A 24,358-nucleotide genomic window follows, 5' to 3' on the forward strand; every position below is an offset into this window, starting at 1 on the left:
TCTCAATATTTTATAATAAATCCAGAATATCGATTTTTTTAAAGAAAATATACACATTATTTTTAATGACCACATAAATTTTTTTAATGAAAATTACAAGCCTCAAGATTCATTTTTTACAGTGTAGTACACTCAATCGTGTTGGGTCCGGATCTTTTACCTGAACGCATCGACATCGTTACGGTACATCGCAAAATATGTAGTACCAGATCTGGTAAAATGGGAACGCGCCTTTCCCTTTAGACAGGAGCGGAGCGCAGGGGATCAAAGGACTGATCATGTAGTGAAGATGCCGATCACTGACAGATGGAGATTTTGCTGTGGGGAATCAAGAGTTAAAGTTCATTTTCACAGCAATACCACAATAAAGACAAACTAGTGCTGTGTTTGTTCCTGTCATTTTTCTGATCTTAGATACAATAACCTGCGCTGCTATGTGGGATTCGCCGGCTGTTTGATATTAAAGGAAAGAGAAGCAGAGAATATTATGTATGGGACATTGTCAGACTTTGACAGGGACTTTGTCAGTAACTATTTCAGTTTATATGGACCAGTTTCTTCTTCCTCCGGATTATAACATGCAAGTAGGGATGTCCCAATCAAGTTTTTTTGAGTTAGAGTCATTTGATTTTGATAATCTGCCGATACTGATACTTCGTCCGATACTTCTATAGTACATAAAAAAAGAAGAGTGAAGAAACAGATCCAAGATGTTCCCTATTTTTTTTTTTTTAATTAACCCTATTTTAACATTAAACCACTCAGTTAACAATCAGAGTACTTCTGTGAGGTAGCTTAAACAATCAAGTAATAAATAACATAAATTCTTCACTTTTGGACTTTAGTGCAACAGTAAATATTTAAAAGAATCTAATATAAAAACAAACAGCACCTCAAATTTCATGGTTTGCTATGGCAATGTTGTCGTCATCAACATTATAATACCTCCAAATCGGGACCACGTGATCGGATATGGACATTTTGTGTAGTTTGCAAAATTTTTGTTTAATTGTAACCTGTAATTACCCCGCGCTGCTTGTAATCACTTATCTGTTATAGATCAGTGCTTGTATTGTATCTCTCAGGTTAAATCTGTATGGGGCTATTCACTTATTGTGTCCAAAACCACGTTAAAAACATAACACATACTTCTTCCTTTACCAAATTAAATGCGTTTCTGAACTTGTTATCCTCTGCCATTTGTCTTTGCTATGCCCACCATCAACTGTTCCTACACGCACGCAGTCAATTTTCAAAATAGTTCAACTTTTGCCCATGTGTGGATTAATACTGAATATGTTTCGTTGTTATTACTTAGGGTTAGCATTAAATGTCTCACACTGAACCCAGTCGACGAATCACAACAAACTGGGTCATCGGACCAATCACAGCAGATTAGCCTCACTTAATGGGGAGTTTTAGGAACAAATGAACTTGCATGCATATCAGCCTGTTGTTGGAGACCCCCAAAACCAAAATATGGTTTATAATGCAAAATAGGGGCTTTTTAAGTTATGAGTTCAACCAATCAGCTATGGGGAGAAATTGCATAAAAAATGTATTTGAAGCAAATAATTATGTGAAAATATATAAAAATCATTTTTACAGTTTTTAGTTAGAATGTGCAAAAGCATACAGTGAATTTGCATACCTTTGATATAACTTTGTCTTTAAAGGTATATCAATTATTGTTAATCATTTCTTTACAAAAGTACTTCAGGAGCATTGTTGTCACACTCTTTTTGAGAGTTAGGCATGGAAATGGTAATCTAGACGTACAGATTGGAATAAAAGGACTCATTAGATTATGTATCTTGCATACAAACAAATAAATGCATACAAGGGGTTGTCAATTTGGATGATACTCACTCTGTGGGGCCTTTTGATAGATGGAATGTGACTGCAACAAACATTTTTTGAAATCCTGTCTTCAATCTTTATTTTATTGCCTGGAGGGGCAGGAATTTAGATGCATTCCTGATGTTAAGCCACAAGGAGCTCATGGTCTTTTGTTTGTGCTAGGATACAATGTTCATTCAAAAGAGTTTAATCTGAACAGTTCAACACTTTTGTTGTATCAGGAGTTGCCTCAAATTCTTTGGTGTACGATCAAATTCAGCTGAAACAAAAAAGCCCTTAGTCATACTATTGTTATGTTTGGGCAGAGTCTCATTATAGCTCCCGGTGTGTATTGAATGCGCTCTCATTGTTAAGATTTGACAATAGGACCATTGTTGAGAAGTGATGTCTCTCAGATGAACATTTGTACTTTGAGTATATATGTGTGTGTGTGTGTGTGTGTGTATGTGTGTGTGTGTGTATGTTGATCACAGTAGCTGTAAATCCCAGTGCTCTGTCAGCATTGAGCACAGGACACCAGTCAGCAAAACTCCCACATTCTTCTGTGCCACATCCTTCCCTCACCTCACTCCACACTCCAGACCCCATGTCGAGACTGCAAGGTCATAGAACTTATTTCAAGCTCTTGAAAAATTCCTTAGAAATAGCACCTGGTTGGCTGGAGCTGTGTTTGGCATTGGTTAGCATGCTGTAGGCTATGGTGCAGTTTACATGGTATTTTTAAAGTAAGCTTTAAGAGTTGTTCTTGGAAAAGCCTTTGACAAATAATCTAAAAAAATTAAGAAATAAAGAAAAAATGGTTTGGCTTAAACTAAATGTGCATAAAATATGGACTAACCCATTCAATAAACTTTTAAATGAAATGTTAATTGTTCATGTTTTCCTGAAATTTGGAATGAAACAACCAGACACATTGTAGAGTGAGAGTAGAGGTGGTTGATTAAATAGTTTTAACATGACAAGAAACAACACGACAGTTTCCATAAAGAATAATTTTCTTCATGAAAGGATTAGTTAGTTCTGTGATTAAATACTCGCCTCATGTTGCTCCATGCACTTAAGACTTTTGTTGATCCTCTGAACACAATTCAAGATTCAAATCTGAGAGGTTTCTGCCCCATGCATTGACAGCCTATGTCACTGACACCACAAAGGTTTAGAAAGATAGTGAAAACATTATTAAAACAGTTCATGTGAGTTCAGAGGTGCAGCCTTTATTTATTATGTTTTTTTTTTTTTGAAGCGTCAAGAACGGCTTGTGCCCAAAAAAACAAAAAATAATAAAAGCAACAAAATTTGGCAATTTATTTACTTCCACTTAAGTCTGCAACATGTTCTCAACAGCGATTTTGTCTTGTACTAATACTTCTTTTGTAGTGCTAGAAGTAGTGTCAAAAGAAACTGAAGAGAGAAGTAGCAGAAGAAGCCATGACAACCAAGTTTCCACTAGGATTATTTTCGTGATAGCGGTAGCACCACCAGGAAGGGACGTAAACTGAAAACAAAAGCAAAACCATTTAAGTGTTACATTAAGGGCACACCAAACTGATGGTCAACCATTGGTCTTTGTCAGTCAGCAACACGTCAATTCAGCAAGTTGGTTTGGTGTGTTCCACATGTTGCCTCTCATCTGGTTAACGCCAGAGCTCATTGGCTCAATTCAGCACGTCAAATCTGTGTCGGCAATGAAACAGGGCACGAAATTGAAGTAGTGAAGTGACATAGCAAGTAAACAATTGAAGTTCAGAAAGAACACAAAGAAGACAGTAATTATATTTGCAAATGATATGGATTATTAGATTATCAGAAATATTTGCTGGAGCGAATTCCTCTGTAGTGAGTGAGAGTTTTTGTGATAATGGTATGCTGTTTTGTTTACACTTTGCAAGTACATCTGAACTTACGGTTCTGCCATTCGGAACCAAAAAACAGATACTGCCCTCCGCAGTGAGAAAGACGCGTCTCGCAAAGGTGCAGAATGCATGCTCTTGAATCAGTCAGCTGCCATCTGTTTAGTGTGTTCACAGGCAGCTTTTTTGTCCAGATGTGAACCAACGCAAGGTGACAACACAGTTGTGCTAGTTGTTTGGCATCGGCTTGGTGTGTACCGGCCCTAAGTCACACAGGCTTTCTTCATTTTGGTAAATAATGTCTGTCTATCCGTCTACACCAAATGTAACCTTGTGTTAACTTCACACAACAGGTAAAGACTACTACATTAGACTCAGATTTGAAATCACATAGTAATAATCACTGTCTAATATGTGGATTATTTTCTTCAGATGTATCACATGAGTGTATAGTGTACAGCTTAAGTCCAGTGCCAGGTCCTTAACTGTGTACTCACACTAGGCATGGTTGTCTTGAAACTTGCAGGGTGCAATTGTCTCTCACCCTTAGCCTGCACTCACACTGCAATTTTATCTTTCGAGCCTGAGCACGCTTACATCATCGATGATTGACTGTTCAATTAGGAAGATCTCCATTGTACTGCAATCTCCATTATACTCTTCTCAGTACAATGGAGATTGCTGTAGTTATATTGTTTTGTTTTAAGTCGTTTGGGATGTGATGACAGTCAAATATTTTGCTGAAAAGATCCACCACTTTTGACACTCAGTTTTATGAAATTCCTATTGCTACATGTATTAGGATGTTTGCTGAAGGTGGCAGCTGAGGTGCAGTGATCTAGTTATCTTTCAAAAACTATGACAGTTCCCATTCACTCACACTACAAGCATACCACAAAGACCAACTGAACCACATTCTGGCACACCTCTTCCAACCGGGCAAGGGCTGGCCAACTAAACCGTGCCTGGGCGTGATTCGGGGCACTCGCACTTGTCAAATGCCTAGTGTGAGTACACCCTATAATAGTTGAGTTGGTTTGTGGAGTATACTATAGAAATTAAAAGAAAAATAAAGGTGGGAGCTGGTGCATCATATGGCATATTTATCGTATGCACCTGCTTAATAAAGCAGCCCCTAAATAGTGTTCTTCTATTCTATTATTCTATTCACACTAAAGATCAGTGTCTGACATAAGTTACAGGAACTATGAAAACATTCTTCAAGAAGATAAACCCTTAATGTGACGTGACTTTAGAAGTCATTGATTATTCTTATTCTTGGCATGGACTTCCAAACATTTGGATTTGGTTTTGACTTGGTCACAAGCATAGGAGAAAAATGTCTTTTTTCACTCTCACCTCAGCTTTTACCTCACGTTTCCATTAAAAACATACAGACCCTTGCTCTCCGATAGCATTTGCTATGCGTATGTTGGTCTGATACCTTTCTGGTGAACATTTCCATTGTTCTAAGTCATTTATTCTCTCGGTGTGGTGCGGAATGCCAGAGGGGGGCACTCACTGGTGAGCCTGTTTAGCATTAACGTTTGAGGTTATTCTAAGTGCTTCTTATTTCAGCATTCTTAAAGTTTTCCTTGCTTTATAAACTCTGAGGGGGCGTTCTCGAGTCCGGATGTCACAGAGTCCTGCTGCTGTTAAAATAATAAACACAGCAAAGACCACATACAACAAAGGAATAGCTAAAATAGCCACATTTGTGCATTCTTAATAGAGCACGTATGCGCTGTAAGATGGTTTATTATTGGACCGATTGGCACTTGAATATAACAGCTGGTGATAAAACTTGCATGTACAGTATAATCAGTCAAGATTTGTTGTCCATTCAAGCTTAAAGTTGACCTTTTAAAATGTTACTAATGACATCATGTAACGATATAAATATATGCCTGTGTATGGATAATATCTCCCTAGAGAGGATCATGTTTGATGAGTAATAGACATACCTAGAAAGTAAATAATGAACAAGTCGTGATCAACTTTGGGGTAAAGGCTCAAATAGCAGATAAGTGGCTTACTAGAAGATAAAGCGGCATTACATATCACCTCAGGAATGTATTTTACTTTACTTTACTTTAGACCAAACCCCCTATTTGGCTACACATTTCCTGAAATCAGATTTTCATGACAGAATTTTTTACGATTAACTTACATCAAGTTTGGCACTAGAGGTAAAGTGTTAACGTGGAACGCTTATGACATGCCCCCCTTGCTGATTTAGAAAGGTGAACATGCCATTCTCATTTGGTCATTGAAGGGTAAAACATAACAAATAATGTATTTTGGCACTGTAGTTTGTGCAGTTCTTTTGTTTTAGGAAGTGCTCGAGGGATTTCTGAGCCCTGCACATATACCCAATTATCCAAAGCTTAACACAGCTCTTCTGGACTGTTTGTGCAGACAGTTACTTTGTAGGTGGTTAAGTCAGACCTGATTTTTCCATGCAGTCAAGATCCATCTTATCTACACAGATTAATAATGTCTAGGCAAATTGTGGTTTTAAAAGTGTGCAAGCTGACATTATCAAGTATTTTTCTCACTTTGTAAAAAAAAAAAAAAAAAAAAAAAAACACACCTTAAGTCTGCATGTTAACTACATGATGTGGCCTGTTAGAATGTAACTGGCATGCCAATGTAAACTAAGCCAGAGTAGAAACACATTAAATGCGTTTCTCACAGCAACATACCAGGGTGTTTTATTACTAAATGAATCCTCACTTACTTTCCTTCAGCTTATATACATAAATACTTGTGTATAAATGTTCATTACTAATCATTCTATAAACAGGATTTGATTATAACTGCAGATCAAAGACAGTTGGAAATAGTCTACTGTAACGTCTGCAATTATATAAAATAAATTAATTAATGCAACAATATATGAACAGACAGACCCTTATATTCTCTGATATGCTACCAATTAAAGAACAACAACACACAGCATAGATTTAGTCCTTGTTTGGGTTTAAAAACAACACGCAACATACAGCCAAGTCAGTGCAAACCTCTCATCGGTATCTTTAATCTTCGTCAGCACACGTAACCTCCGTTAGAAAGTGATTCCATCAGTCTGAGTTCATAACAGTCCAAAAGGTGATGATAATAGTTAAACAGGGCAATTTGTTCATGTTTTAGGTTTCTAAAGAATCCTTTGCTCCATTGTTTTTTCCGGCTTCTCCTTCATTTTTTCACATTATTATCATCAGCTCAAGCTATTTATTATTTCAAATATAAACGCGCGGTGGGCGTCAAGCAAGAAAGCCCAAATTTTAGACGGCCTTGTGAACAACTACAGTGCACAGAGTAGTTCTGCTCTTCTTCTTGGCTTTATGGCTGTTCATTAAGACGATAACAAGCTTTGTTTAAGCTTGGGATGACCATGGCTTGCTATTCATTAATTTTCTTTTCAGCTTAGTCCCATTATTGATTTGGGGTCACCACAGAGGAATGAACCGCCAACTTATCCGAGACATGTTTTACGCAGCAGATGCCCATCCAGCTGCAACCCATCACTGGGAAACATCCATACACACTTATTCACACAAACATAAACAGTGGTCAATTTTAACATAACCAATTCCACTATACCACATGTCTTTATACTTGTGGGGGAAACCGGAGCACCTGGAGGAAACCCACACGAACACTGCAAGAACATGCAAACTCCACACAGAAATGCCAACTGACCCCGACGAGACTAACCAGTGACCTTCTTGCTGTGAGTCGATAGTGCAACCCACTGCACCATTGCATCCCCCCTGGCTCATTGTTATAAGAATATATTATTGCGGTGTAATGTCATAGTTGTGTTTTTAAACACAACCAAGTTGTGCGGTTTCTTTGTTTTCATTCTCCTGGCTTGTTGCACGAGGTAGTGACGTATCTCTGTAACACAATTCAGGAAACAGTCATAAAAATGTACTGAACCGTACTGTACTGTACAACTCAGTGGAAATGGGCCACAATAAGTCACTGTAAGTTTTTTCAGGGGTCACTGCAGCAGAATGAACCACCATTTTTTCTGGTGTATGCTTTGTGGCGTTTGCACTTCTAGCCACAACCCAGCACTGAGAGTACAGTAATTTGTGAATCCCCAGGGGGAAGCACTCGTACACTTACTTGTTCACACACAGTCGTTTATTCACATGCACACACTCATACACTATGGCCAATATAGTTTATTAAAGAAATGCTTCTTGTCATATTAGTACATGCTCCAGTATCCACCCCCCACAAAAAAGTTTATTTATTTGTTTATTTAGTTTTGTTTTTCCATAAAGTCTCTCAAAAGTAATGGATCAAAAGTTTGGCATGTCTTGTGACATTGTGTCATGGTAAATCATTTTTTCCATTTCTGTGTATTACATACTGTATTCTTGCAAGCATTGTGTTTGAAATAGGTTTCTTTGTTTATTATTTACTATTTAAGCATGTGTTTTTAAAGTTAAAGTTTCAATGATTCTGAAAAAATGCTAGACGTTCCTGAATATTTATGTATGACATTACATATTTGTTGTCACAGATAAAAAAAACTATTAAATACACCTAAGTGTATTTTGTCTGTGTCACAGGTGGAAGAGGGCAGTAAGGCTGCGACCGTGAGACTGCAGGTTGGAGATGAACTCATCAACATCAACAACATTTCTCTCACTGGCTTCAGACAAGAGGCCATCTGTCTAGTCAAAAGCTCCTACAAGACTCTCAGCCTGGTGGTCAAAAGGTAATTTGTCCACAGCCTCACTCATTTTTTGGGTCCTGTTCTTTTGGAATTATACATTAAAGGATTAGTTAACCCAAAAATGTAATCTATGTTATTAATTACTCACCCTCATTCCAATCCAGTCCCTTGAGACCTTTGTTCATCTTCAGAACACAAAGTAAGATATTTTAGATGCCACGTACTCCATAAATAGCAATGGTCTTGAAGTTCAAAGTCTAGAAAGTGAACTAAAAAATTTTGTTAGAACATTCCATGTAACTTCAAAGGTTCAACCATAATCACATGTAACTCTAAGAACACTTTGTATCTGTGTTTGCCTTGTCTTCTGCATCAGATCAGGATGCAAGTTTACCACAGCCGATACAATGCATGTGTTTTATGCTGTTGACTCTAATGGAAATACGTCGTATTGCCATAGGAAACCTGCACCAAGACCTGACAAAAGGAGAGAAGATAGAGGTGAACAAAGACATGTTTACAGTTCTTCTTGCCACACAGAAGTTTTGTATGATTAAAGTTGAACCACTGAAGTCACATGGAATGTTCTGACAATGTTTTATTTATTTTTTTTGTGGGGACCATTGGAGTGTATAAAGGATGAGGGAACTCTCGGATTTTAGCTAAAATATCTTATTTGTGTTCTGAAGATGAACGAAAAACTTAGATAAAAGGATTGTAAAACATGAGGGTGAGTAATTTACAACAGAATTTTCATTTTTGTGTGAACTACTAACCCTCAAACTGTTTTCATTTAAAGTTAGTGCTGGGTGATATTTCCACAAAAAAAAAATTTACTCAAAAAAAATGCAACATTTGTTCTTATCTTTTATTTTTGATAAACATAATATATGTCAAATTGCTATTTCTTTCAAGTTTAAAGGCAGACTTTTTTTATCTTAAGTTGTAGAAATACAGACAGGGATAGTTTACCTAAAAATTATAATTTACTTACTTTTTACTCTCCTTCAAGTGGTTTCAAACCTTTTTGAGTTTCTTTATTCTGTTGAACATTAGTGAATATATTTTGAAGAAAGCTGAAAACCTGTAACCATCGACTTCCATGTAGGAAAAACAAATAATCTTAACGTCAGTGACTACAGACTCTCAGCTTTCCTCAAAATATTTTCTTTTTGGGTTTAACAGAAAAAAGTAAAAGTGTTGGAAACAAGTAAAGGGTGACTAAACTATGACAGATTTTTAGGTTGTTGGTGAACTATACCTTCGATATAACTTTCTGAAAATATCTTTGACATGTATATATGTGTATATATTTGACAGACAGACAGACAGACAGACAGACAGACAGACAGACAGACAGACAGACGGATGGATGGATGGATGGATGGATAGAATATATAGAATATATATAGAATATAATGATAGTATATTTTATAGTTCTGACACAATACAGTAGTGTAGTTATTAGTTATCGGTACAAGAGTAAATCCACTGTAAATCCATGGAATAGCTTTCTAATGTGTTCTATGCACAAAACTCAAGTGCTGCTTTTTGGTGCTAGTTGTGGGATTGATTCGAGACCTATCCGCATATAAACAAACCTAACCTCAGTGTGGCATAAAATGGGCAGCATGTCATTTAGTTTCACTTTGAAGCAAACATTGTTGAATATTTATTGATACCGTTCATTTTAAAGGAGAAACATTAGGTACGTTTACATGAACACCAATAATCTGATTTTAAAACTATTAAAAAGACAAAAACTTTGATTAACAGACTACCATGTAAAACAATTTTTGATTAATCCGATTAAGTTTATAATCAAACTAAACAGAAGTTAAATTAAGACATGTGGAGTATGCCCAATTTAGTGGCCATTTTGAAGTGCAGTACAGACATGTAAACACCTTAATCAAACTATTAACATCGTGTAGGATTTTTGCTGCATTTTGTGAGAGGATATTTTATACACACACGGCTGTTTAACACTATTCTCTGCACCTACCGACCACAGACACCTGCATCGCAAAATGCAGAGGTTTTTTTTTTTCCTATGTGTCGTGTTAAAAAAACACCCTTCCAGCAGTTCATACTCGCATCCAATATCTCGTTTGTCATGGGGGCATGTATGAAATGTTCCTAAATGAAAGTAAAAGTGCCAAACTGTATGAAAGGAACATGAAAGGAACATTCAAAAAGGAACTCATGTAAACACCTCAATCAAATTATCTTATTCAGATTAAGGCAAATAATTTGGTTACTGCTGTCCATGTAAACATAGTCATTGTGACAGTTATTGTTATCTTTTTATCACCCAGCCCTGTACTTGAAATGAACACAAAAACAGATTTGCAGATTTGCTGGTTTTGTAAAGTCACCCTACATACGTCACTCATTACGTCAGTTTGTTTTTGCACATTGGCAAACAAGTACTGGAAGATGACAGACTGTTGCTTCTAAATATGCACCCTAATTTGAATCTCACTGCAGATGGGACATTTTGAGCAGAATGCCCAGTTATTTTAATCAAGCCCTTGTTGTTAACTTTGTAATTGGCAATGCTTTGCATCACTCTGCTCATTGAATGATCGGCAGGTGATCAGGGTGAAACCGCATGTATTTTCACAACAAATATAATGTGATTGCATCCATATTATTCCAGAATGTTGTCACAAAGGTTACATTCCATTGTCAGTGGCTCATCCTTATGCTCTTATAATTGTGTATGAGAACTTTGAACGAATAAAGGGCGTAGAAATGCACTTCTATGTCATCTTGTGCCATCTGTATCACAAATTAAACATGTAAATGTTAAATTTGTCAAAACTGATTAATAAAAATTATAAGGCGCTTAATAAATGTTTGATACGTTCATGAAACCAGAAAAAATAATAATTGATTCAAAAATTACAGTTTTAAATCAAAGTGTACGCCTCTTTAGAATGCAGTCTTAATGTTTAGATTATGAAATCTTTGGGATTCTGCTTACACCATCATTCTAAACCGTCCACTTGTCATGATATTGTCAAAAATGCGTTAATAGCAATTTTTTAAAAGTCTATTTTTGTGCTTATTGACTGCTGCTGTACTTGTTAAAAATATTCATGCATTGAATATTTTGAGCTAGATTATTTGTGTTCCCATCAATATTGCATTGCTCTGTTAGGTGGAAAGGGTAGTGAGTCAGTGTACGTCACAGGTGGGTAGTGAGTGAGCGTAGCCGTTGGGGATTGGTGTTGTTTGCATCACTAGTTCAGCTGACGCTGTGGGAGCCGTTGAATGCTTGATGGTCCAGTTCTGCCACATTGCTTTCTAACATTTCCAAGCAAACACCAGGAGGTAGAGGAATAGGAAACTACAATAAAACAACAAGTTTCAATTTTATTTTTAGTTTCAGCCGTATACTGCATTCTGAAAGGGGTTATTAAATGTATACGGTAGTATATACAGGGTTAATATAGGATTCTGACGGTATGATAACCTTGGATAAAAAAAATATCACGGTTTCTCAGTATTGTGATAAATGCTATAAAGTAAGTTCTTTTTTATATATATCTGGGATAAAATAAAAAATAAAAAAAAACATCCCAAATGACCACTATATATTTTAATTTAAAAAAACAATATTTTGGAACAGTAAACATGTCAGGGTAAATAATCCACATAAATCATTGACTGCTGTGTTCATTAGTTTAAAAACACAGATGTCTATACAACTTGAAAAGGCATCTTTAGATATTTTTTTCTTTCCTTTGGATATAAAGTAAGCCACTGCCCTGTTCACTATAGTATGCTGGATGTTGGGTGTAAGTGATTTGTTTTTCAAATGTTTCCTGAATTGTAGGCGGACCAGTAGCTTTGATGTGGCTGGTTCTTTTTTTGCTAGAGAAGCTGTTGCCCTAAAACTATAAATGTATAAAAAAAACCTAAATAAAATAGTCATTTAATAAAATGTACATAAACCGTGGGAACGATATGACTGAAACTTGGTGCGATTTTTAAACCTTGACTTTTCCAAAGCACAGTAAACCATGAAACCAGATATTGTCTCGTGTTCTATGTTCTATACTATATTTGTAAATACAAATATTGTGGGGGTAAACCTTTGTTTTTTTTTGTTTTTTTCATTAAGTAATTAATTAAAATTTTCTGTCTTCGGCTTAAAGTGAAAAGTTTGACCTAAAGTTTGAAAAGAATTCAGTGTTTTGTATCATTGAATTTGTTGCTAGTAGTTGTAAATTGTTTGATTAGAATATTTGTACAAAATTATCAAAACAGTGTTCCTATTTAAAAATATATAAAATCAAAACTATTTTAACTTTGGTATTAAACTCTGGGTTCACAAAAGTTTAAAGGTGGAACATGCTGAACATATATAATAAATCTGTAATATAATAATAAAGCATTGTTTACGTTATGCTCTTTGTGGAACATAAAAACACTAAGTTTGTTTATATCAGTACAACTTATTTTAGATCTCGTAACATGGCGTATATTTACAAATATTTATTTTTCTAATTGAAAATGTTCTAATTGACACATGTTTTATGCTCAACCCTTCCTAATTCTACTGACATAGTCAAAGGCTGACATTAAAGTGAGCAGTCGCTGTTTTCACCAACAAGCCTCTCTGAAGTTTCTGTGTAATGCAGTAGATTTGCATGCAGGCTGGAAGTGTTGTTGTCAGCCAGGGCACAGTGCGGGTAGAGAGCGTGTGTCGACTCTGTGATGCAAATGATGTGATCTGGACCTGATTCACATGGTGATTGCTATCAGGTTTTCTCACGACTTCTGTTCTTCTCTAACTTCAAACAGAAAGGTGACTTTTTTTCACCTTGAAACTAATGTATGCATATGTTTACAGAAACAGTTACAGCAATGTAATCTTTTGGTGAGAATTACATAATGGATGCTAAATAGTTACAGCTTAGACTTTCTATCATTGAATCATTGTAATTTATGTGCGTCTATATATGTGTGTGTGTGTGTGTGTGTGTGTGTGTCTTAATATGTTTTTAGAACATTGAATAAGATGGTTATTGGAACCGTCTAAGATGGAACTGTGGTTATTGAATGATCCTTAACTGAAAGTCTACAAACGAGCGTATTTGGAGCTGAAAAATAAATACAAAACAAAATTAATTTTCTTTATTATTCAAAAACAAACTGTTGGATGTACTTTATACTGCTTATTACAGAAATACCTGTGACAACTTAAATTACACACAAAGCATAGTTCAGAGAAATAATAGTTTATTCATCAAATAAACGCAAATCTGAAAAAAAAAAATGTTTGAATGAAGCATACGCTAACCCAGAAATTATATATACTAATAGGGTTGGGTTTCGTTTGGGTTTTTTAACCGATACCGGTGCTAAATCGATACTTTTAAAATGGTACCGGTGCCTGAATTGATACCTTTTAGCCACAAAATTAATTGACAAAAAATAATTATATATATATATATATATATATATATATATATATATATATATATATATATATATATATATATATATATATATATATATATATATATATATATATATATATATATATATTTTTTTTTTTTTTTTTCATTCATTACAATTGAACAATATAAATATATATTTATAATACATTTAAAGTAAACATCAATTCATATTTTATTTGTTTTAATTGCATTAGTATATTTCTTTTGATCATTTGTTTGTTAGCATAAATGAAATTTTCATTATGCTATAAACATTACATTAGCTTACTACTAACTTGTGGAAAGGATGTCATCAAATCAGGGAGCACCTTTTTTCTGGGTTTGGGGCTTGTGACTACTTTTATATGGACATAAGTGATCTACATTTACATTTAGTCATTTAGCAGACGCTTTTATCCAAAGCGACTTACAAATGAGGACAAGGAAGCAATTTACACAACTATAAGAGCAACAATGAATAAGTGCTATAGGCAAGTTTCAGGTCTGTAAAGTCTAAGAAGGAAAGTATTAGTAATTTTTTTATTTTTTTTTTATCTATTTTTTTTGAGTACAGTTAGTGGTATATCCAGAGAGGCAATTGCAGATTAGGAAGTGAAGTGGAGACTAAATAGTTGAGTTTTTAGTCGTTTCTTGAAAACAGCGAGTGACTCTGCCGTTCTGATGCAGTTAGGGAGTTCATTCCACAAACAGGGCAGATTGAACGCGAGCATTCGCGAAAGTGATTTCCCGCCTCTATGGGGAAAATGAACCACGAGGCGACGTTCATTCACCGAACGCAAGTTTCTGGAGGGCACAAAGATCTGCAGAAGTGAGAGCAGATAAGAAGGAGCAAAGCCAGAAGTCGCTTTGTAGGCAAACATCAGAGCTTTGAATTTGATGCGAGCAGCAACTGGCAGCCAGTGCAAACGGATGAGCAGCGGAGTGACATGTGCTCTTTTAGGTTCATTAAAGACCACTTGTGCTGCTGCGTTCTGGAGCAGCTGAAGAATCTTGATAGAGTTAGCTGAAAACCCGGCTAGTAGAGAGTTGCAGTAATCCACTTTGGAGAGAACAAGAGCTTGAACAAAGAGTTGAGCTGCATGTTCAGATAAGAAGGGTCGGATCTTTCTGATGTTATAGAGTGCGAATCTGCACGATCGAGCAGTTCTAGAAATGTGGTCAGAGAAGTATAGTTTGTCATCAATCAATTAACTAATCATCTAATGATTTGCATTAATCTGAATAAGACAATAGTATGATTCAGGTGTTTACATGAGCTGCTTTCTGAATGTTACATTCATGGTTCCCAATTGTTACAGCACATACATCCAGCAACGTCATTGTGTCACCAGCCTAATGTTTACTGTGGTCCTTTAAGATCAAACATCACTGTTTACGTAGTAGACTCGTGATCAGAGTATTGTCTTAATCATATTATAATCAGAGTATTGGTATCCATGTAAACATACTCAGATAATGTGTCAGATGATGTCACAAGCTGTCAAACACAATCCATTCCTTACCTTTAAGGTGATTCCATGAGCCCTCACATTTCATAAGTTTGACGTGTTTCTCCCTTACACGCAACTTTTGTAAAACATCTGCTGCATGTTGGTGTGTCAGAATCCTTGCTTGTAAAATATAGCCTTACTTTAGAATGCTTAGTTTAAGCAAATTAGATTAACGCGACCATGCGTGTTGATGAAGTGAGTACCTCACCGCATGCACTGTAGTGCGCGCTTTGCCTTTTATAAACTACAACAACAAACGCCTGACATTGCTGACATCCGTATTCCTCAAAGCTGTTTAGAAATAAACATATTTTAATTATTCATAATTCACTGCCGCCTAAAACGACGATGCCATCGTCCATTGCGATGTTTCACATTAGACATTGTACGACACCACAATGGTCGACAATGCCCAACCCTATGCATAACATTTTCACAGTACATCTCGCTCAACACAGGGATTTGCTTGTGCAAATGTTTGCCTCTAATAATATAATAAACCCAATTTTTTGCAAATATTTAATAAATGTGAGAAAAAACAGGCAGCTTTTTGTGTTCCCACTTGACTTGCACTGTTTATTAGTTTTGTCACTTCAGTTTTTGTTCTCATGCTCAGATTTGTATCTAAACAGCCAATTATGGCACTGCCCTTTACTGACGTCCAATGCCAACTTTGCATGCTGAATCAGGTCAACTCCATCTGACTTGAGCCTGTTGAAGCTCCAGCTTTTCTTATTTCAATGTTTGCTGATATTTTCACACAAAACTGTGATTTCTCAATTAAAATAATAGTAATAATATTACTAATTATAATAATAATACAAATTGTGGCAAATAAATTGCATATAAAATGAATTGATGAAACCTAAAAATGTGGCTAGTCCTATAAGTCAGTTAAATAGAAAATAAAGTGCATAAAAAACTAAATATTTGTTATATATCCATTTTCATTGGCCTATTACAGTTGAAGAGAGACAGGCTGGTCATTCCACTTCTTTGTATGCCAAACACTGTCCTCTTTGTCTCAGCATGCACTATCATCTGGGCAGCACTAAGTGTGTTTAGTCGCATTACAGCATAACTGCTAAACAAACAATGTCACCCTGAGAGGAAAAACTACCTCTATTTATCTATTGCGCACAGCCATTACTGCAGGTTTGCAGCGACATAGAAGGTGACTCGAACATCTATTGAAAGCACACTGTAGTTTCAAATAGAAAAACGTTATCAGTTAAGTAACAAATTTGAATAGAAACTGATAAAACTCACACCCCATAGTACATCAATGACTTTGGCTTTTGGCTTTTTTTTTTTTAAATCAGTGTCTACAGTAGACGAGACATGAAATGGGGGTTGTGCATGGTGACAGCAAAGCAAGGATTGAGTCACAGTTTCATATCTCCAACCGCGAAACAAATGTGGTGGATTAGGCAATCGGGCATACGGGGTTGACATTGTTGAACATACACGTAACTACTCACAGCCTATTCATCTGAATTGATGCATTCTAGTTGAGCAATCCTGAAAGAATTCAGTGTGTGAATGTTTAAATCAAGAGAACCATGTGGGAAAAACACTCTAACATAGGGAGCTGTGATTATACTGTTGTGTATATTTGTTTCTCTGTGTCGTCCTGCATGTAGCAGATCATTTCAGTGGGCTGCGAGACATGACTGAGTCAGAGCAGATAACAAGTCATTAGTGGACTACTGTGGAAGGTGGGACTTGTGTGGGTCACTGATGGAGACCGATTTGTTTCACAAGAGGTGTGAATCTCATTCAGGGGTGTGTTTCCGAAAACCATCGTTAGCCAACTAAGGTCGCAAGTTGTGTCGTTACAAACATTAGTTTGTTAATTTGTCGTTTCCCAAATCTTCCCAAAATCTTTCCAAACTGCGTTGCAAACTTGATTGCTTGCAACTAAACATCTGGAGCTGTAGTTAGAAACATAGTTCCTGGTTGTGTTCTATTGCCAGTTATCCCCCCTATGCCCTATCTGTTTATAACATTCTAACATTTTAACTTTGAATGATAAAAAAAAAGCATTTAAGTCATCTCGCTTGGGTATATTTGCTTTCAAAGCATTTTTACAGTTCTGTTTTAGCGATCTTTATGTTAACAATTGCGCTCCCTTTGCAGTTCACTTTGAAAACATTGATGCCATTTGGAACACAGTCGTAGCTCATGGCAAAATCTATATTCTATTCAATTCACCTTTATTTGTATAGCGCTTTTACAATGTAGATTGTGTCAAAGCAGCTTCACATAAAAGATCATAGTAAATTGAAACAGTGTAGTTCAGTTATCAAACTTTAAGTTCAGTTCAGCTCAGCTCAGTGTGGTTTAATAATCACTAGATTACAAACACTGAAGAGCAATTTGTCGATGTGCAGCTCTACAGATCCCGAACCATGAAAGCTAGTGGCGGCGAGGAAAAAACTTCAGTTGACAAAAGTGAAGAAGTGTAGAATTTGTTCAAAAGTGAACAAAAAGCATAGCATACGTTAATGCTTTTAATTTATAGTAAGTTATTTATCTGTAGCCTACTTTATTTGACATAGGCATGTTGGTTAGCATATTTCTGCAGGGGTTTACATGTGTCAAATTGTAAAAGTAGACTTTAAAAAAAAAAAAACTAAATCGCCATCATCATTAATGTTATTAATATTATTATTAAAGTATGTTTTTTTCATAATAAATAATAAATATTAAATCTAATTTCTAAATAAATAGTCTCATTGTTTATTTATTTATTTATTTATTTATATGATTTATACATGATATTAGAATACGTGTTAGCTTTTGTAAGTGATAAATTTATGTTTTAGAATAGAATATGTAATGTTCTCAATAATATTTGTAAAGGAAACATTGGTCCTATGTGAGCCATTTGCATATATTTAAATTAATACAGAATGTGAGTGCATGTTTTTAGCAAAACTAATACTGGATTTTTTTTAAATGTGTGTGTGTAAAACAATATAATTTGCACAAAGAAATTATGGAGTTCTTCTGTAAAGAAGTTGTTACTCCACCATGTTTAAAGCATCACTAACGTGGTTCAAGCAATGGATCTACGAAAGAAAAACTACGGGTTTTGGGAAACACTCATGACTACATCATTCTTTTCCCAAAAGATGCATCATACATGGTTTCCGCTACATTCGTTCTTCCATGGCGGGGCGCCACGACAAAATTCATCCCGCCTTGGCTACATTACAGCTTCTCATTCAAAACATTTTATTTTTTTAATAGCGGGTTATAATCGCACCAAAACATATTAAAAGATGAGTAAATAATAACTTCTCTGTAACCGTAGTAGTGCTGTGCATTATTTCTTTACCCCGTTAAGGTTAAGTGCTGACAGACTGACTGACTAACAGGTGCATGATGCGTGAGGCCAGCAAACACGACGTATAGCCGTTTCACTTTACTTCAGGATGCATTAATATCGCTCTGTAGGTCTATAAGAGACATTCATAAATATTCCTAGCAAATCTAATAAACGCTGGAGACTTACTCATTACATAAACGTTTATTTGAGAGTGCACAAGAAGATCTGCATGCTCTTGAAGTGGCTTATATTTGAGGGGACGTGCAAGAAGTTGTTTTGCCGAGCAGAGGAAATCGGCGTGCAAGCAAAGCAATCCACATGCTGTAGGCTATTACATAAATGCAATCTCGACTTCTAATACTGCGCTCACGACATTCGTCATTGAATTATCGCCACAGGTAGTTGGTAGATCTGTGTAAAAAAAAAAAAAGCCTGCCGCCACAGCTGGAAAAAAATCCTAGAGGAAACACTGATCATACTATGATAGTTCAGCCGCGAGTTATGTCGTTGTTTGGGAAACGCACCTCAAAATTACTTCAGATGGCTGTTGTTAAGGATAGACTAATCTCTCACACTTCTGAATCATTAGAAAAAATCTTTAAGAAAAAAAGGTTATTATTTTGCTTGATTTGAGTTTAATGAGGGTGGTCAAGTTAATAGTTTTGAATTCCATCTACTTAAATTATGTAAAATGAATGAGGTTAATTAATCGTTTGTATTGGGAAAACATGAAGGAATTGTGTGGATTGTGGAACCCAGCATTTTTTACTGTGTATATAATAGCATAGATTTCATGTGATTGTTTGTGCACATTTGTCAGAAAAGCCGCTTCTGTAATCAGCTGTAAATCTCCAGCACAGAATCATTTTAATAATAATTATAATATTAACTTAATATTTTATAATAATAATTTGAATTAGTACATGTCAGAATAAGCATTGAATGACAATGGAACATGATATTACCCTTATATTGAAATTTTATTTTCATTAAAGTTAAATTTATCTATTATGCTTACTGTAAAATAAATTTTGGTAATTATATTTGATGCAGAAAAATGACATTTTGTTTGTCACCCTAAAATGAAGGGTTAACCAGAAATAATGTGCTGTTGCATCACTCCACCCTCCCCCTCATGTTGCTTTAAAAACCTGTTGAGGTGTGTGTCATTGACACAATTCTTTTTAATTGCAAGACAAATTTGTCAGGTGCTTTGTCAGCCAAATCTCAGATCACTGGTTCATATGAGTCAAAAAACCCTAACTTTCACATACTACATGATCTTGATCACCACAGGCTTATACTGTGTAAAGGTGACATATGGCTCTTATCAGGGCACTTTAGAAAAAGATTGCATGTCTGTCGAAAGCCTAAGCTAAACAAGCATATGGCTATGAAAAGAGGAAATAGTAAGTTGTTGCGTATATGGGTGGTGTGTTTTTTGCATATTCTGTCTTCATTTGAAACCATGAGGTCACACTCTGAGCCGGAATACACTGTTTAGTTTGCCATGACCAAAGGCACTGGAGTAATATGGAAAGTTCCAATTATGCCTGAACAAAGCTGTTTATTATATTATTTATGAGTAAAATTATGCCCTTAATATTTTTCCTCATTAAAATATTTTGATTATACTTTAAAATTGCAGGGTTCATTCAGTCAATGAAAACCTGGAAAAATCATGGAATTTCGGCATGGCACTTTCCAGGTCTGAAAGATTTTGGGGAAAAACCCACAAAGTTCTGGAAAAGTCAATGGAAAATAGATATCTGTATACTTAAATATAGGTTATTTACTTATTTTCTGTCATTGGCTAAACACATACTCTCACATTATTAGTGTGGTGTAAGCATTATCTAAATCAATTTTACATAGATATAAATACAAATTGAAACTAAATAGATTGTTGCGTGTTTTACGATATGCTTTAATACATTTAAACATGCATTGTTTTTCTTTTACCAGGCATATGTAGACATTGCTTGAAACATTAGGTCATGAAAATTCACTTGAAAATCTTGGGAAAATCATGGAAAGTCATGAAATTTTAGTAGTAAAGATGTGTATGAACCCTGAATAAGATTGTATTTGTTAATGTGTTTATTCACATGAACAAACAGTGGACAATATATTTTACAGTATTTATTTATGTTTTTTAATGTTAGTTACTGAAAATAAAGTTGTTCCTTGTTGGTTCATGTTAACTCAAAGTGCAGTAAACTAATGTTAACAAGCATAACTTTGGGTTTTAATAATGCATTAGTAAATACTGAATGAATATTATATCATTAATATCATCCAAGATTTTTAAACTAATTATTTTTATAATTTATTTTAATGATTCTAAAGATTTTATAACCATTCAAGATTTTTCAAAATCAAACTTTGATTCATCACACATCGCTTTTGTTCATATCTCGGACAATTATACTTAGAAAGAATAAACCATTATCACCAATAAAGTCCAGAAAAACTGGCCATCAGTATGTTGTGACCAATTGGTTCAAATATTTTTTTTTCAGTTATAAAAGAAATAATTTGTTCCGTAATTATAGCTTTTTAGCTATTAAATTATTTTTAATTAAAAATAAATGGTGAAAAAAATGTATTTCTGTAATGAAATGATCTGTTTTGGCATTAACAAGCTTATCCCTTAGGTTTTTCCCAAACCTTTACAAAAACTTTTCTCCGTTCCCACTGCTGTTGCAATTTCTAGCCAAAAATTATTGGCCATCTGCTGGTTCTCCCTATGATCAAGCATGGACTGATCATATAGATGTATGTACAGTCGTACCTGTTTCAGACAAAATCTCTTCAAAGTGATTGATATTTAACTCAAATCAAAAGCAGCACCGCGAACTGTTCGCTCGAGTCTCAAAAAAATTTGTACGCTCCACCAGCCAAATCATGTCACGTGCACCCAAAGCGAACCTCCGCAAACACATCGATGACATCACATTCGCCAAATTAATGAACATGTCGAGTATAAACCAGGCTTTACATACTACATGTGATTTTGTAATTCTTTTATAGTATTTAGTATTTATTTATATTTTTAATATAAATATTATATTATTATATTATATTTTGATACTTTTTAAATCTTTTTAAATTAGCTTAAGTAATATTTTTTGCTATTGCTATTTCATTAGATTTTTTTAGCAACTAAAAGATTAACATAAAGCTGAAGTCATTTAGTGTTTAATTTAATTTTTTTGTATTTTTACATACTATTTTGGTAGTACTGTGAATTCAAACATACTGTTTATCACATAAAGATTTTTTAAATTAATTTTTCTGCCTACTGTAGAGTAGGGAAGTGTACAAGTTTAGATGAAGTCATCGTCTTTGTTCTCACCGGTTAATGGAAACTTTTGTAATAAATTAATCATGGCTGTTAAGTTGTACAAGGCCATTGGTAACCATAAACCTGGAAATAGCTTTTGTGTAATGCAGCGTTCCCACCAAATCACACCAGTTCAGCTTGAGATAGTCATTGTTTTGTGTTAATGTTACTCCTTATTTACACAATAACAGGAGTAATAGAGATCAAGTCCATAAACCAGTTTTTTAACACATTCAGATTGTTTTGATAATTGTTATACGCCATAGTCATAAATGATAGATGTCACACGGTTATTCATTTACCTAACTTAATTCATCCCATAACAACGTGCCAAATGTTGTCACTCTTGCACGATGAAGGATTGAGTGTTTCTGTGGATGTCCATGCGCCCAGATGCCCCACTGAGTACTAATCTAACCACAGAGATATCGAGATTATGGTCAGTGTGATTTTAAAATAGGATTTGGAGTCTGTTGTTTGTGGATTAGAAAACTCATCCACACATTTACAGATGGTGAGTCTATAAAATATAGGGAAACACTTTTTTTAGGTAACGATTCACACCATTTACTACTGTCTTATTACCTGCCTATTATTAATATATTAACTGTTTATTAGCACTTATAGACACTTTTGAGGCATGTAAACAATAACAATTATCCTTGTGTATTTCCCGTTTCACATTTTTACATTTCCATAGCTCCCGAGAATCCTAAAAGTTTGACATATTGATAAATAACATTATGGCAGCTGTTTTAACGTTGGGATATAATTGAACTGCCTCTTGTTTCAGTTATTAAAATAGTTTGACTACAAGCAGACAATGTACATGGACCAATGGCATCACCACATTGAAATGGTCTATAAGATATAGTTTTATTTTACATCCCTAATCCTACCAAATACCTAAACCCAAGTACCTTACTAATAATTAATCAGAAGCTAATTAGTTGTTTATTGAGCAAAAAATCTTCGCTAATGATTGGTTAATAATGCAAATTGTGCAATAAAATAAATATGATTAAATATAGTTATGCGAGTTTATAAAATGTTACCTAAAATTCCAATGCAAGATCTCACAAACAACACTGTAATGATGGACAGAAATGGTATGTCCTTCAGTTTTCAAGTCAAAATCATATCGGAAATCAAACAAACATTGAAATAAAATATTTAATTATAATTAGACCTTTTGTGAGAATAAAATGCTGAGAACTAATGCTGTAAATTATTTAGAGAGCACTACTTGCAGATTACTATAATATTAAACACTATAGTGAAATACTACTAAATACAGTTGCCATTTTTGTTAAGATTGGATCTAATAATCAGTGCAATGCAGTGCGAAAAGTGGATGGGAACATTTTAAATTGACAGAGTTTTGTAACACTTTACAATATGCGTTTAGTATGAACATAAACAAAACATTTATTGCCAAATTTATTCATCTTTGTTAATGTTGATAAAAATAAGGGATTCGTTTAGTTCTTTTTCACTACTGTTAAAAAGTATTGTTAGTTTTTAGTTTATCTTAGTACTGAATACATTATCTATTAACTAATGGAACACTGTTGTAAAGTTTTTACATTATTATCTTAATCAGTGGTGCCCAAACTCAGTCCTAGAGGGCCAGTGCTCATGCAAATTTAGTTCCAACCCCAATCAGACACACCTCTAATCCTCTAACAAGCTAATCAAGCTCGTGCGACAAGTTTCGCAGTTCGCTGCGTTGGAAAGTTTAAGCTTGGTGAACTCTGACCTGCGATATCGCATCACACGATTGCGTGAGACCAATCGAAGATCAATACTTGACCTCTCTGGACAGAAATATGAAACATGGACCAATCACTCGCTTTTTAAAATGTCTACTCATCTTGTTTAATCTTATCCCTTTTCGCAGAGCCATAAAACAGAATTTTGCACACACAAACTCTAGTGTGACGCAGCATAACCGCAGCTTTACTAGGCTTTCTAGAAACAACCGTGCAGGTGTGTTGAGGCAGGTTGGAGCTAAACTCAGCAGGACAACGGCCCTGCAGAGTTTAAACGCCTCTGATCTACATCTAAATATAAAAATGATTGTATTTCCTGTTAAAATGGACCTCCATTTTTTTTTAAAGATGCTAAACCTATTTCAGTATAGTGAAGATTTATTATTATTATTGAAAAAAGGGCCCTCATAACTGGAGATTTTTAAATCATCTCTGCAGTGGTTAAAACTGTTCTATACACATGTACACAACTTAATCTCCTAATTCACTAAGTCAACAGCACTTTCTAATGTATATAATGCACGTTTTATCATTAT

At 34.9% G+C, this 24,358-nt stretch overlaps 1 protein-coding gene across 12 annotated transcripts in view; it reads left to right on the forward strand.

Annotated features, from left to right (window-relative positions):
- Window positions 1–24,358, forward strand: part of shroom2a (shroom family member 2a) — an 85,471-nt gene that overhangs the window by 20,341 nt on the left and 40,772 nt on the right. For all 12 annotated transcript variants that reach the window (XM_087257380.1, XM_087257386.1, XM_087257364.1 and 9 more), the window contains exon 2: window positions 8,300–8,448. Coding sequence is in view for 6 of the 12 variants with exons in the window: in XM_087257364.1 (XP_087113490.1) it covers window positions 8,300–8,448 (149 nt within the window). In the remaining 6 variants the exon portion in view is untranslated. The remainder of the gene's footprint in view (window positions 1–8,299; window positions 8,449–24,358) is intronic.

This window comes from Danio rerio, chromosome 6 (genome assembly GCF_052040795.2).
Source record: "Danio rerio strain M-AB ecotype USA chromosome 6, GRCz13ab, whole genome shotgun sequence".
NCBI lineage: Eukaryota > Metazoa > Chordata > Actinopteri > Cypriniformes > Danionidae > Danio > Danio rerio.